Source organism: Peromyscus eremicus, chromosome 14 (assembly GCF_949786415.1).
Source record: "Peromyscus eremicus chromosome 14, PerEre_H2_v1, whole genome shotgun sequence".
NCBI classification, from domain to species: domain Eukaryota; kingdom Metazoa; phylum Chordata; class Mammalia; order Rodentia; family Cricetidae; genus Peromyscus; species Peromyscus eremicus.
This window is the reverse complement of record NC_081430.1, coordinates 79,202,300-79,215,678: the sequence shown is the minus strand read 5'-3', so window position 1 is coordinate 79,215,678 and position 13,379 is coordinate 79,202,300. Positions and strand designations below refer to the sequence as shown.

General features: G+C 50.8%; 1 protein-coding gene across 1 annotated transcript in view; it reads right to left on the bottom strand.

Moving 5' to 3' along the window:
- Positions 1–720: 720 nt before the first annotated feature.
- Positions 721–13,379, bottom strand: part of Smoc1 (SPARC related modular calcium binding 1) — a 166,212-nt gene continuing 153,553 nt past the window's right edge. The window contains exons 11-13 of the mRNA XM_059279074.1: positions 7,532–7,776; positions 3,124–3,177; positions 721–2,617 (exon numbers count right to left, since the gene is read on the bottom strand). Of these exons, the coding sequence (XP_059135057.1) occupies positions 2,601–2,617; positions 3,124–3,177; positions 7,532–7,776 (316 nt within the window). The 3' untranslated portion in view covers positions 721–2,600. The remainder of the gene's footprint in view (positions 2,618–3,123; positions 3,178–7,531; positions 7,777–13,379) is intronic.

Below are 13,379 nucleotides of genomic sequence, written 5' to 3'. Positions count from 1 at the left end.
CGGGGGGTTCAAAGGAAATTATCTTCTGTGTACCCGCAGAGGACAAAGGTCCAAAAAGGAACCTGGAAAAGCTATCCAAGTTGGTAATTACAAAGGTTATTTTCAAGGACAGCCTCGCATGGGGAGAGAGGGAAAGTAAATAATGCCACTCACGGGAGACGCAGGCACGTGGCCCCTAGCCTGGCCCTAGGCACATCATCAACCCCTATCCCAAAGCCTTACAGAGTTCACCAGCAGCCTCACATATGTGTGCCACATAGAACTGAGATCTGGACTGCCCAAACCCCACTGAGCTTCAGCTTTCCACCTGAATTCCAGCCCAGGGTCCAGATCACAACTGACACAGCCACACTCACCAGACTGAAGCCGCAGAACAAGCTTATCTGGGGTCCTGCCCCCAAAGCTCCGCCAACTACATTCCAGTTGTGGTTTAAGGGAAAGACCCCAGAATGGGGATACTTTGGGGCATCTGCGAGGGTGAAGGTAAGGGAGAATTAAAGCATCCACGATGGCAGGCAAGGGCCAAGAGGACCAGTGGCATCTTCACAGGGAGTACACACCACCCCGAGGCCACTGTTCCCTGCTGGCATCCCACTAACAGCAACCTAGATTTTGCAGGATCAGACTTGAGCACGTAGGCCAGAAACACTAGGAAACGTTCTAGGAAATGGGGCTTTTCCTTCAGAGGGGGCCACCCCCAAAAAAAGAGGCACCAGCTGCCAAAGTTTACTCATTTTTTATTTTTTATAAAACAAGCTACAAATACTTCCCCTTGCTCCCTCCCTCCCAAGGGAAACCCACGCAGCACAGCCTGTGCCCATCTGTGAGAGAAGATGGCTGGGCAGATTCCTACGTGGAGGTGGCTTCTCTGTGCACATGTTTCCTTCAGGCCGGGAAACGGGGCCCGAGTCTGCTGTGAGGGCCATCTGGCTACAGTACACTGTGGGTTTTGTTTTGTTTTCTTTTCTTTTTTGGTCAAGGCTCCAAGAAAGGGTCACTGGTCATCACGGGACAACATGTGTGACTTTTTGCAGAATAGCAGGAACCTTCTGTCACCAACACTTCAGCAAATCAAGTCCCGAGAAGGCTGTGCTCCCCACACCCAGGGAAGCATGTATGAGGCCAACGCCTTCCGGACCCAAGATAGAAGAGGGTCTACCAAGGTGGATGCGCTTCTGGGATACTGAGATGGAATACCAGACAAGGCCAGATTGCCAAGAGTAAGCCAGTGAAAGCACCAGCCCTGAGCTCCTGACCTCCCTCGCTGCCACCACGGCTGGCGGTGGAAACAGCTGCTAAGTGTCACTTGCTGCTCTGACCGAAGGCCACCTGAATCAGTACGGCACCTAGACAGAAGGAGCTGCTTATCTGTCCTGAAGGCTGGATGGCCACTCTGCAATCCCAGTAACACCCTGTGCAAAAGCCTGGATTCCCCTGGAGCTGGATTATTACTCCTATTTCTCCTGGGGAAGCAGAAGTAAGGGACACCACATGAATTTTACTCCTAGAATTGGTCCATAGGTCTGGAAGTCCATGAGGAAAGTTGAAGGGATCAGAGGACCAACTCCAGTATTGGTCAACAGGGTGAGGATTAGGCTGAGAGATGGAGGGAGAGCATGGAAGTAAGACACAGTCTGACGCTAGTGTTGGGGGAGATGTGCCTGTGGAGCCTCTCCTGTGGGTTTGCAGAAGGGCTGGCGCAGGCCTGTCCTCTCCACCATCTCGTCAGATGCCAAACACCTGCTGAAGGAGAGGCCTGCTGGGTGTCCCTTTCTCACATGCTTGGTGTATCCGCTCCGGTGTCCTACACGGGGCAGGTGCTAAACATGGGTGGAAATGTTTGAAGTAGCCCAATTCAACCCCTTCAAGCATAATTTGCTCAGGTATTTACCCTAGACTGCCAAGGGTATCTGAAGAGTAGGAGTATGTGGGCCACTGGAGAATTTTGGAGTCCATGCTGGCCATCACATGAGCTGAGCTCCACTCATACCCAACCTATGGTCAAGTGACAGACGTTGACAGCTAATGACTTGGAGCAGTACACTCTTCCCACCAGAAGAGAGCTGGTAGTGTCCACAGCACGAGCACAGGGCCGCCATCTACTCTCACACAGAGTCCATCTCCATTGAAACCCAGGTGAGCTAGGGATGCCGTCTGAGGAGGCTGGACTGTGAGTCCAGAGGAAGGAGGGGGCAGGGAGGAGACAAATAGTAACGCCAATGCCTGTACAAAAGAACTATACAATTTACATATATATTTATATACAGTATATAAATCTCTTTCCTCTCGATCCCAATAGCAAACCCCCTCCCCAGTAACCTACAAGTTGTCAGTAGCAAATCCAAAAACTTAACCATACAAGAGAGAACAAACAGCTTTTCTTCCCTTTCCTGTTCCCGCTGCGGTATTAGATAACTGGAGTTTACAAATGAGACCAGAAACAAAACACACACACGTAAGAGTTATTAAAAGTGCAAACATGGCAGGCACCACTTATGTTACATGGACTGTGGCTGGGCGTGGGCAGCGCTGAAGGTTAGGTGTCTGATGGCTGGTCCTGTCTCCTTGGACTCTCCACTGGCCCTTGGATTTTCTGCTCCTTAGACGAGGCGTCCAACTGGGAGGGAAAAGGAGAGTACAGAAAGAAAAGTGATATAAGCCAGAGGTTAGAGCCAGGTATATGAAAGCGTTCAGCTACCTGAGTGAGTTTCAGCATGAGGACAGCCTTTGCACAAGGGATACGGACTGGGTGGGGGGAGGGGGGGGGAGACAGAGGCTGCCTAAGTGTTCTGACATGCGCGTCAGCTCACAGTATCCGGAGTCGGTTCGGAACTGCAAAACCCTTGACTCTGCCGTACAAGCACAGGATAAGGGTGTTTTCTAACCAGACCATACTACCTCAGCCTGGAGGAAATGACAGGTGCCTGCGACAGGTGGGGGTGACAGAATCCTTTCAGCGGAATCAATCCTGGTACCATCCTCCTCTTATGCCCCCACCAGATGCCAAGTGTGGCCCCTAAAGTGATCTGGCCAGCCAACGGCTTTGCTGCTGGGCTGCCACAGCTTCAGCAGGGTATCCCCAGAAGAAAGGGGCGGGGGAGGGCCAGAAAGACGGCAACTTACTGAATGGGTTTGTGCCTGCTCGTTTTCCCTGGGGGAAGCTGCCAAGGCTACCACCTGCAACAAATAGGAACATATGACATGGGAGAGGCTTGGCCCAGAGAGCTGGCAGAGCTTGGGTCTGAGTCCCTGTCCCCTCTGCCTTCCAAAGGGACGGGAGTGGGAGGAAGCTGGAGTGGCATGGCTGTGCTTCCTGTTCTGTGGGCACCTACTGCCGTATGCTGCCTGGTTGCTGTCCACCAACTCCTTGAAATGGTCTCTTTTCTCTAGGGCAAGCTAGGGTGTCTCTCTGGTTTCTTGCTGCTACACCCGCTGTCTCTGTCGTTGTTTATGCTGGAGCAGCCTTTCTCTCTGTAGTCCAGGCTCACCTTGAACTCATATTGGCAGACACCAACAGAAGAAAGAATAAACAGTTCTCCACTTTCCTTTTCCCACTGTGGTATTGGACCCCACTTGGGATGCCTCTTTGGAATTCCCTCAGCTCTTAGCTAAGAAGGGTTTCAGTGGCTATTGCCATAACTCTCTTGGTTCTGGTTCTCTGGGTCCTGTAACATCAGAGGTGAGGGGGGACCTTAGCCCCTTCACTTGCCAATTCAGACAGCAAAGGCTCGGAGTGACTTACATGAGGTCCGAGACCCGAACTGTTAACACCCACTCCTGTGCACAGGCTGCCAAGCAGCTCAGCAAGCTGGCCACGGTGCTCCTTCGAGACCTGATCTCCCAGAGGAAGAACTTACCGGGAGCCGGGCCAGGTTCCTGTGTCTCTGAGGCCTCTGGACCTCACAGGACGGGACCAGAAGATAGAATTAGGATGACACCTATGCTGCTTCTACTCTGACTCCCATGCAGGATTGCCCCAAGGATCAGACGAATTCATGGAGGTTCGGGGGTTCAGCCCTGCTGAGCTTGAGCTTACCTAGCGATCTATGACCCCACAGCTCAGCATCCCCCAACATTCGTAAGACCCAAGAGAGACAAAATAAGGGTAGACGTTGGTACATCCAAGTTTGCAGATGAGGTCACAAATCCAGAACAAGAAGAGAAACAGGCCAAAGGCAGGCAGGTGGGGAAAAGCATCTCCAGGCTGCTGACCTCAGAGTCCATGTTTACTCTGCTCCACTCGGCAGCTGCTGCCCTCGGTGGTAAACACAGAGATCTGTGCACAGAGAGAGGAGGGAGGCCTAAGGCAGTTCTGGCCCTGCTTCATCAGTCGAGATCCAGAAAACAAAATGGAAAGCCAGGAGCACATCGCTGCACCTCAGCAGATTCAATAAGAGGAATGAGGTGATCCCCGTTTAAGGAGGCTAAGAAACCAGAACGGCCCAACATTCATGGGAGGAAATGAACCCAGCTCCGGCTATCGGTCGCTGGACCCATGCTCTGGACCCTCAGAGGGAGAAGAGAAGCTTGAGCCCAAGGGACAGCTGTGCTTCTGAGCCACCAAGACCCTAGTCCTCACGCTGCTTGCTTTACAGGCTGGTGCAATAATCCTGACAAATGTGCTTTGTAAGTTGGAAAAGACCAGTTAGTAAAGAGGCCCAGGCCTCCAAATGTCAGCAGGCTCTGCCATGCTGGGCAGGGGATTCAGGTCTCCAATGAGAAGGTAAAAGAAGCCGTGTTCATGTGGCATCTCTAAAATTCTGGTCCCTCAAACCCAAAACTACACTCCTCAAGTCCCACATCCTCTCCCCGCCCACCTTGGGCCCCCACCTGGCATGCAAACCCCTCTCGAGCCACCAGAGGGCACCACATAATACCAGATGGCCTGTGCCTGGGCTCCTGCATGCCATCCAACCAAGTGGCTTTGTGCCCCCCAGAACAGAGGGAGGCCATGGGGTGGCCAGCAGTACCTCTGGTCCATGGGTAGATTCCTCTGCTATTGGTAGCTCCTGTGTGTTCACTGTGCACGCAGACTCTACCCCACCCTTCACCAGCACTACCTGGTTAACTTCTCATACCAAATATCCAAGGTAGGTACTGCTACCTCCATTTGGCAGAGAAGGAAATTGAAGTCCAGAGAGGTGAGGTATTTTGTCAAATTACAGAGCTAGAATTGACAGAGCTGGCATTTAAGAGTCAAGTCGACCCAACTTCAGGGCCTCTGCTCATACTTACATCCCTACTTCTGTCTAGACATGCTCCTCACTCCTCCCTAGTGCTCCTCACTCCTCCCTAGGCTTCCCCATCATCCTCCATTCTCCTGCTAGCACCATATGCCTGAAAACCGGCTTCCTCGTCAGGGCACTGGACCTCTGCTCATAGAGCCCCAAGGCCACATCTGTACCCCCACTGCCCTGGATTTCTCTCTGGCCACTCTCTTGACTGGCCCAGACAAGGCTGGCCTGCTCCCAAGAGACATTCTCTTCACTCAGGGGTCCTTTTCATGGAGGGCACAGAAGCTAGACTTCAAAGTCCTGTGGGTGAGCCAAGCACTGGCAACATGGCTGCCCCGTGAGTGCAAATCACTGCCCCTCTGCCTAGTCCAGACTGTTCTAACGCAGAGCAGCAGAAGCTACTGGACTCTAAACTCCTAGCAGCAGCATGTACTATGCTGTGTAGAGGAATGGAGCGGAGAGGGGAATCCCAATGTGCTCTCTGTGGGCTTTGCATCTACACAGCTCCCTGCCCCAACATGAACGGTAACCCTACACCCACTTCTTCCTCCTATCCCAATGCTCTACTTCACCCCACTCCATCACGCGCGCGCGCGCGCACACACACACACACACACACACACACACACACACACACAGAGAGAGAGAGAGAGAGAGAGAGAGAGAGAGAGAGAGAGAGAGAGAGAATAATCATGCATACATATTTTAAGTAGGGAATAAAGGTCTGAAGAGATGGGTCAGCCCTTAAGAACACTTGCTGCTCTTGCAAGAGAATCCAGATTCAGCTCCCAGCATCTACATGGTGGCTCACAACTGTCTGTAATTCCAGTTCCAATGGGGTTCTCTTCTGGCCTCTGCAGGCACCAGGCATGTGCATACATGGAGGGAAATACTCATACACACACAAAAAAAATTAGTAACTTTTAAAGACAGGCACAGACACGCACACCTGTGTACACACACAGCTAGAGATGCTCTTGGGCAGGTATCTATGCAAGCATGTTCACAGAGACATGCCAGAGAGATACATGCAAATTACAGATGCATGTAGACAGGTCACAATCATATGTGCAGACACAGGCACTCCAGCCACCTTTGAAGTGTGGGGGTGGGGGCGGGGGGTCAGGAAGGTAGGTTAGGCAAGAAGCAGGAAGCACCCCAGGGGTCTCTGGGAAAAACTGTTCAGAACACTTAACTCTATAGCCTGCTTCTGGCTAAATTTGGGTTGGAAGAGCATCCAGATGAGCAATGGTCCTTAAATCCTGCATCCCTGTCCACGGGTTCCTCTGGATGCTCCCTCCGAGTCCTGTGTATCAGCTGGAACTGGCAGACACCTGGTGCCTGGAAAAGTTCCAGGGGGAGGCTCCCTAAGTACAATGGACCAAGTCAACACACTGTACCTTCCCTTGGCTTTGGGTGATGCAAGCAGAGTCCCAGCACAAAAAGGGGACAGGGTCAGGCCTCAACAATCCTCACTCAGGTCCAAGCGTCCCTGGGCAGGCCTGGGATGAGCACATGGCAGTCTCTTTCAAATATGGACTTCCTAATCCAGTGGCTCCTTGCTGCCTTTATGAAGCCTCCCGCTTGATCGAAGAGTTCTCCAGCCTTACTTTGCCTATGGTTGCTATAGCCCAGTGACAGAGTTCCAGTCCATGAGCTATGAGAGATTATGTGCAGATCACTCGAAGACTGTCCCAGAGAATAACTTCACATGCCCAAGCTTACTCTATATGATGGATGGGAATAAATCAGACCAACAGTGTAGCCCTAAATGCCCATTGATGAAGGCAATTTTCAGTTTGATTCCTTGAGGTATGTAGAACAGTCCCTGTTCTATCTCCTACACATACATACCACATGCAACACATGCACACACACACACACACACACACACACACACACACACATATGCACATGCACACACAGTCTGGAACTATGCTGCCCTACTCCATGGATAAGATAAAAGATAAGCAATTTTTGCTAAGTTGAGCAATGATGTGTGAGAGTCTATTCGTTACTTTCTGCAATCTGGCCTGCCTGACAAATACATTCTCATAGTACTAATCACAGAGCATGTGAATAACTATTATGCCTCCTCAGTAGACGGTATAATAATAGAAACCTTATCAGTAATTCTACAGCTGCAGCAGGCAGCTAGCCCTGAAGCACAGCCCACTCCCAGTAAACAGCTGGTAAATACATGGATGTCTAGGACCTCATGCCTCAGGACAGCTCTTGGTTCCTGTCCCTGGGTCAGGCAGGTATTAAGAGGCCAGGCACACAGGGGCAGAACTCACCTTCTTTACTAACACCCAGGCAGCCCTTCAGCTCAGGCAGTGAGATGACCTTGTCCTTGTTCAGGTCACAGTAGTCGGTGAAACGCCGGGCACATTTCTTGGGCTTGGCTTTCTTCTTGACGTAGCGCTTGAACGGCTTCATCTCCCGCTTGTTAATGTCGTCACTGTTGTTGCTATCCAGCTGACTGAAGTACCAGTGTGCCACCCGCTCCTCCAGGGTATGGCTGGGATCTGGCTCTGAGAACCTGGGCCGTGGACAGACAACCCCACCCCAGAGGTTAAGCATTTGTCCCTGCCAACTCATACTGAAACTACAAAAGTGTCTGTTGGGGAGTGAGGGTAGATTTATTGCCTTCTTAAGAGACTGGGTGAGTTCTTATGGAAATAGGTTGGTTCTCATAAGAGTAGGCTGCTATGAAACAGATACCCCTACCCCAAAATTTGCATGTACGTCTACTACTACTTTCCACCATGAGTTAGTTGAAGCTATAAGAGGCCCTCACCAGAAACCAAATCGATGTTGGCATGCTCTTGGACTTCCAGAACCATGAGCCAAAATAAACCTCTTTTCTTTATAAACTACCCAGCCCAGGGTATTTTGTTACAGCAACAGAGACCAAACCAAGACCATCTTCATGCTGGGCTACCAGACATCAGGTAGCAACAGCTCTTTCCTTAAGGGTCTATAAAGTGATCCTTATTTCATTGACCTGCCTCGTCCTCTGAAAAAAACAGGACATTTCTTCGGCAGATAGGCACTCAAGACAAAAGACGTAGATCTAGTCCCCCTGAGTAAACCATGTCTAGGATCTAAACTGTATTCTCTTGACCCCACAGATCACTGTCAAACAGGATGCTTTCCTGAACTTGTCTATGGGTACCAGCACTGAGTATTCATCACAGCCAGTACCCGGCTCTGGAGATGTCAGCCTAGCCTCAAGCTATTCCCTGTCTCAGAAGAGCAGAGCCCAAAATATGAAGACTGGCATATGGGGTGTGTAATGTCCCCATGACCTGTAGCTTTGTGCTTATGTGTGGAAGTCCAAGGTTCATGTCAGGAGTCATCCTTGATCAGTCCCTCACTGTATCCATTGAGGCAGAGTCTCTCCGTTGATTGAAGGCGCATCTCCCCTACAAAGATGGTCTAGCTCTGTGTCCACCTTCGAGTGCTGGAATTATAGGTGCACTCTCAGCATTTACATCAATTATTGAGACCTGAATTCTATTCTCATGTTTGCTGCTTATACTTTGACAGCTGAACCACCCCCTACTCCCACCACTCCCCCCACAACCCCAAACAGAGATTTTAAAGCAAGCAAATTCTAGACCTATTGGGATGAGTCTCTGCAGCCTAACATTTCCACTCAGGAGGTCTGGGGCAGGCTTAGGAGATCATATGCTAACCAGAGCCCCAGCTAATTCTTAGAGAAACTAAAGTGACCAGGGACATACCATGGTACCCAAGTACATAGTGATGACCACATCTGGCACAGTCCATAACTATGGACCACAAAGTGGCAAGGCCAGCATCTATGTGTATAAGTACATGGAATGGTCTACCTATCTGTCTCATTTATTACTTAATTATTTATGCATCATCTTTACTCAGAGAAGTCAGAGTGATACTAATATTTACAGTGTTGAAAGCCAGTGGTAGGTCGGTTGCAGAGGGGTTGGTTGGAGTTTCTGAACAGAAGAAGAAAAAAGACGCACAAGTATCCCGTTTCAGTTCCTGGGGCCTGACACTGCCTATGAGCAAGGATCCATATTCAAATGCCTGGGTGACTTGCCCCTGGGGAGGGGATAAGGCTGAGGTTGAGATCCTATCCATTTCAAATGACTGGTGTGCAGGGTCTGCGACAGAGCCTTGATAGAGGAGTTCACTGGTAAGCAGGGATCCTAGACCAGGCGATCGGGACCTGAAGACACACCTGGTTAAAAAAAAATGTCCAGGGCACTTGCTAATATGACACCCCTCTCTGGTTTACTTTATGTTCTAGAAAGGAGGCGACCCCTTCTCACCCCTGCCCAAGAACAAGCTGGAAAACCCCATCTTGCTTCACAGTGACTCCTAAGGGACATGAAGTTCAAGCAAAAGAAGCTGCATTACTGGAAAAAAAAAAAAAGCCAGTCATTGCTGTCCAGTCCATTCTTAATGAGGTGGCCTCAGTCTTGGGTAAATCCCCTGGCATCCTGGATTCTAAGAAGCACATCAGTAGGGCTTCATCCTGACAGCTTCCACCCAGAGAGAACCTTAGGGAAGGTGTGACGGAGCCACACTGAGTTGTCACTGGCCTTTGACTCCTAGGGAATTTGCTTAATCTGCCACGGAAACCAGGTGCAGGAAGTCTGAAGCAGCCTGGCACTCTTTGCAGTGTGTCACGCCTGTGTCCAAGTGTTTTTACTTTTCGTTTATCAGCCGAGGCGCCTGCTCTCACGGCTGCCCCTGTAGCACACACAGGGTGGGCAGGCTGAACCTCTGTAGGGATGCTCAGGGTGCAGGAAGGGGAGGCCCCAAGCTCTGGAGGAGAAAGGAGCTCCAAAGGAAGGCTCTCTTGGGGGAGGCAGTCAGGGAACTGTGAGAGCCCCAAGGCGAAGGCAGCTCTTCCTTTAACCTTTAGGCTTCGCATAGCGTAATGTCTACCTAAAGGCTGGAATAATAAAGTCTCGGTCCCTGAGACGGGAAGGAATGAGGTCATCCCACCCAGAGGCCCTGCCAGGGAAGGCTTTCTCCCTCCAACACATGTTCCTGGAGCACCCTCCTGTCCGCCTGTCTGTTCTCTGTGATCAGAGCTCTCCTACCTACCTTCAGGCTATTTCGCACCAAGAAGCAGCTCTGCCTTCCTTGCAAGCTCTGAGTTGGCCAGGGGGTGATTATCATCTGGGCCCATTCCTCTGCCCTCCTGGCTCTCCTCCATCCCTCTTTGCTCTCTCATCAAGACCTTACAGTACAGAGCAGCCCTGATTCCCCATTGCTAGCTTGCACTCCCTGTCCGATGCCAGCCCACAGCAGAATGCTGGGCTAAATGCAGGACACCGTTTTTCAGAAGAGGCCTTCTGAGTTACTTCCAAGACCCCAATCCAGAGCCTATCCTGTAGGGACTAATCCCAGCTATCATGAGGCTCTACTTTTGAACCCCTCTATCTCCAGAAGTCCCCTTAAATAACAAAGCCTCGACTCTACCTCAAAGCTGGGGGATGGCAGGGCCATACTTAGGAACCCAACCCCTTTACCAGAACAAACTCCAAGAACTTTTATACTCTTGATCTATCATCAGTCCTGGAATAGCCAAACCAACTCTGAGCATGTACAAGAGAAGATACCAGAGACCTCTGTGAACTGAGCAGTTCTGAGATTCCCCCTGCAGGGGAGTGCTAGAGAGGGGTGAGCCAGAACATGAGATCTCCCCAGATTTTCCAGGAGCCTCTCAATCCATCTTTGCCAGAGTCTCTGACATCACAGACTCCTGCCGTTTATACCCTGACCTCAAAGTCATGCCCCACCGGTCCCTCCAGTTCTCACAACTCTCTGAAAATATCCTTTTACACTTTTTTTACACTCATTCATTCGTGTGTGTGTGTGTGTGTGTGTGTGTGTGAATACATGTGTGCAGGTTCACATGCCACAGTATACACATGGAACTCTGCAGACAACCCAAGGGTGTCAATTCTCTCTTTCCACCCTGCACATTCTCAGGATCTGACTCAGGTCATCCGTCTTGGTGGCTACCCCCTTTCACTTAAAGAGCCATCTCGGTGGCTCTGTGGAGGCATCCTTTTACAAACGTCTGCAGCTGGGACCACAGCGTAGGCTAACACTGGCAAAAAACTCAACCTTGTTTTCCCATGTGTGCCCGCATGCACACACACATATACCCCTACTGGGGGCTTGGGTTGTTCATCAGACTGGAGCTGGGACCCTATGCTGGAGGGGCCAATGGCTCCTTAAGATCAACTGCAGCCGGGCGGTGGTGGTGCACACCTTTAATCCCAGCACTCGGGAGGCAGAGGCAGGCGGATCTCTGTGAGTTCGAGGCCAGCCTGGGCTACAGAGTGAGTTCCAGGAAAGGCACAAAGCTACACAGAGAAACCCTGTCTCGAAAATATATATATATATATATATATATATATATATATATATATATATATATATATATCAACTGCATTTATTATACCTATAAGGACCCCTTCATGGGCAAAGTTCTTCTAAAATGGATACCTGTGTGGGTAGGATGCCCAAGTTTCTTCAGATGCAGTGTGGAAAAGCTACACCCAAATGACCCTCATTCTAGACTCAGGATATAGTTGCTCAGTGACTCTGCCTTTGGGCTATTTTAGTAACTTCTGCCTTCAGAGACAGGGAAACCCACTGGAGCCAGGTCCTTCCCTGAACAGACACACTCAGCCTTCTCCCAATATTAGGGTTGGTGAAGGCCATCCTCTGTGGCACTTTCAGTTTTGATTCTGTGGCCTTGGCCCTGGCAGGTTTTGGCTGTAACACACAGTTGGAGAGCCAAGCCCGTTTACCACAACCTGCTTTGGCCAAGATCTGGAGCCCAGTTCTGCTGTCCTAAGCAGTTTTAGAGAAGGTAAGGAGGGCTGGCCAGGAGGCCTGAGCCAAGCCAAGCAGACCGACCGAGCCCCATCTGGAGCTGGGTCCAAGCTCCACCAGCTGTGCGGGTGGAGCTGGGAAACGCCAAGTCAGCCACATTCCAGACTCTTCCTTGCAAAGCCATCCACAGACAACCAACTTCACTGAACCAGGAGGATGAGGCCACTCCACTGGCAGTCTCTCCTTAGGAGGCAGGTGAATGAATAGGAGACCCACACAGACAAGGCTGGCCGGCTCTCCCTAGAGTGCCCTAGAGACTGACATCTAGGTAGATAGCCTTCCTTCGAGACTGATAGTCTAGCGGATGGGTAGATGGCTGATCCAAGGGAGACTGTTGCCTTCCAGAGCTCTGGTGGAGGGAGCCAAGGGCATAAGTTAATCATCCAGCAAGGGGCCAGTGAGGAAGGCTGTCACCTAAAGATTTGTAATGCCCCTGTGCGTGTACCAGTCACAGATGTTCCTACAGACACCCAACTCTACATTGTCTAATTTTAGATTTGGACAGCACTGTTTTTGGCCACTCAATCAGGCTAGGAGGCCAGAGAGGGAAGCTGGCACCTCCCTCCCTCCCTCTCCCTGCCTCTACCCAGTCTTGAGAATCTATTTATTTCATGCACAATGTTTCAGTAAAACCTCCCTCACTGCTAGGTTATGCTCCCAGCACCCTCCTGCTGTCGACTGTTCTCCTGGCCCCCTCTTAAATTCCCCTGCTTTTGCATCATAATGCCATCAGAATGGTCATTCAAAGGTGCTCTCAGCCACCATGGTCCCTGATGCCTCTGGTATGACTCAGTTGGCCCAACACAACCTGGACTCTGTCCAGCTCTGCAGCCTCATCTCCTACCTGCCCACACCACACCCCAGACCTAATCACACTGCTTCTGCCACTCTTCCCATTATGCCCCCCCTTGTTCCTCTCTCATTGCCCACATGTTCCTCTGCTGAGAAACCCTCACTTCTGGTACCACTGGGTTGGCCCTCCCCCCCCCCCCCCCCGTAAGTGAAAAGTCACCTGTATCATCAGCTCTCACATGCCCTCCCTGCCCTGAGTCCTGGAAGCTCATATCAGCCTCTATGATTACACTGGCTTTGTAATATAGTCTCCTGGGTATATACCCCTCCTCCATGCCAGAAGCATGCCCTTTTCTTCAGACGTCCCCCAGAAACAAGCACAGAGCTTATACCAAGGGCAGGCTGAGAAGTGCAAAGCCATGTCTGACAATGACCATGTCTGAC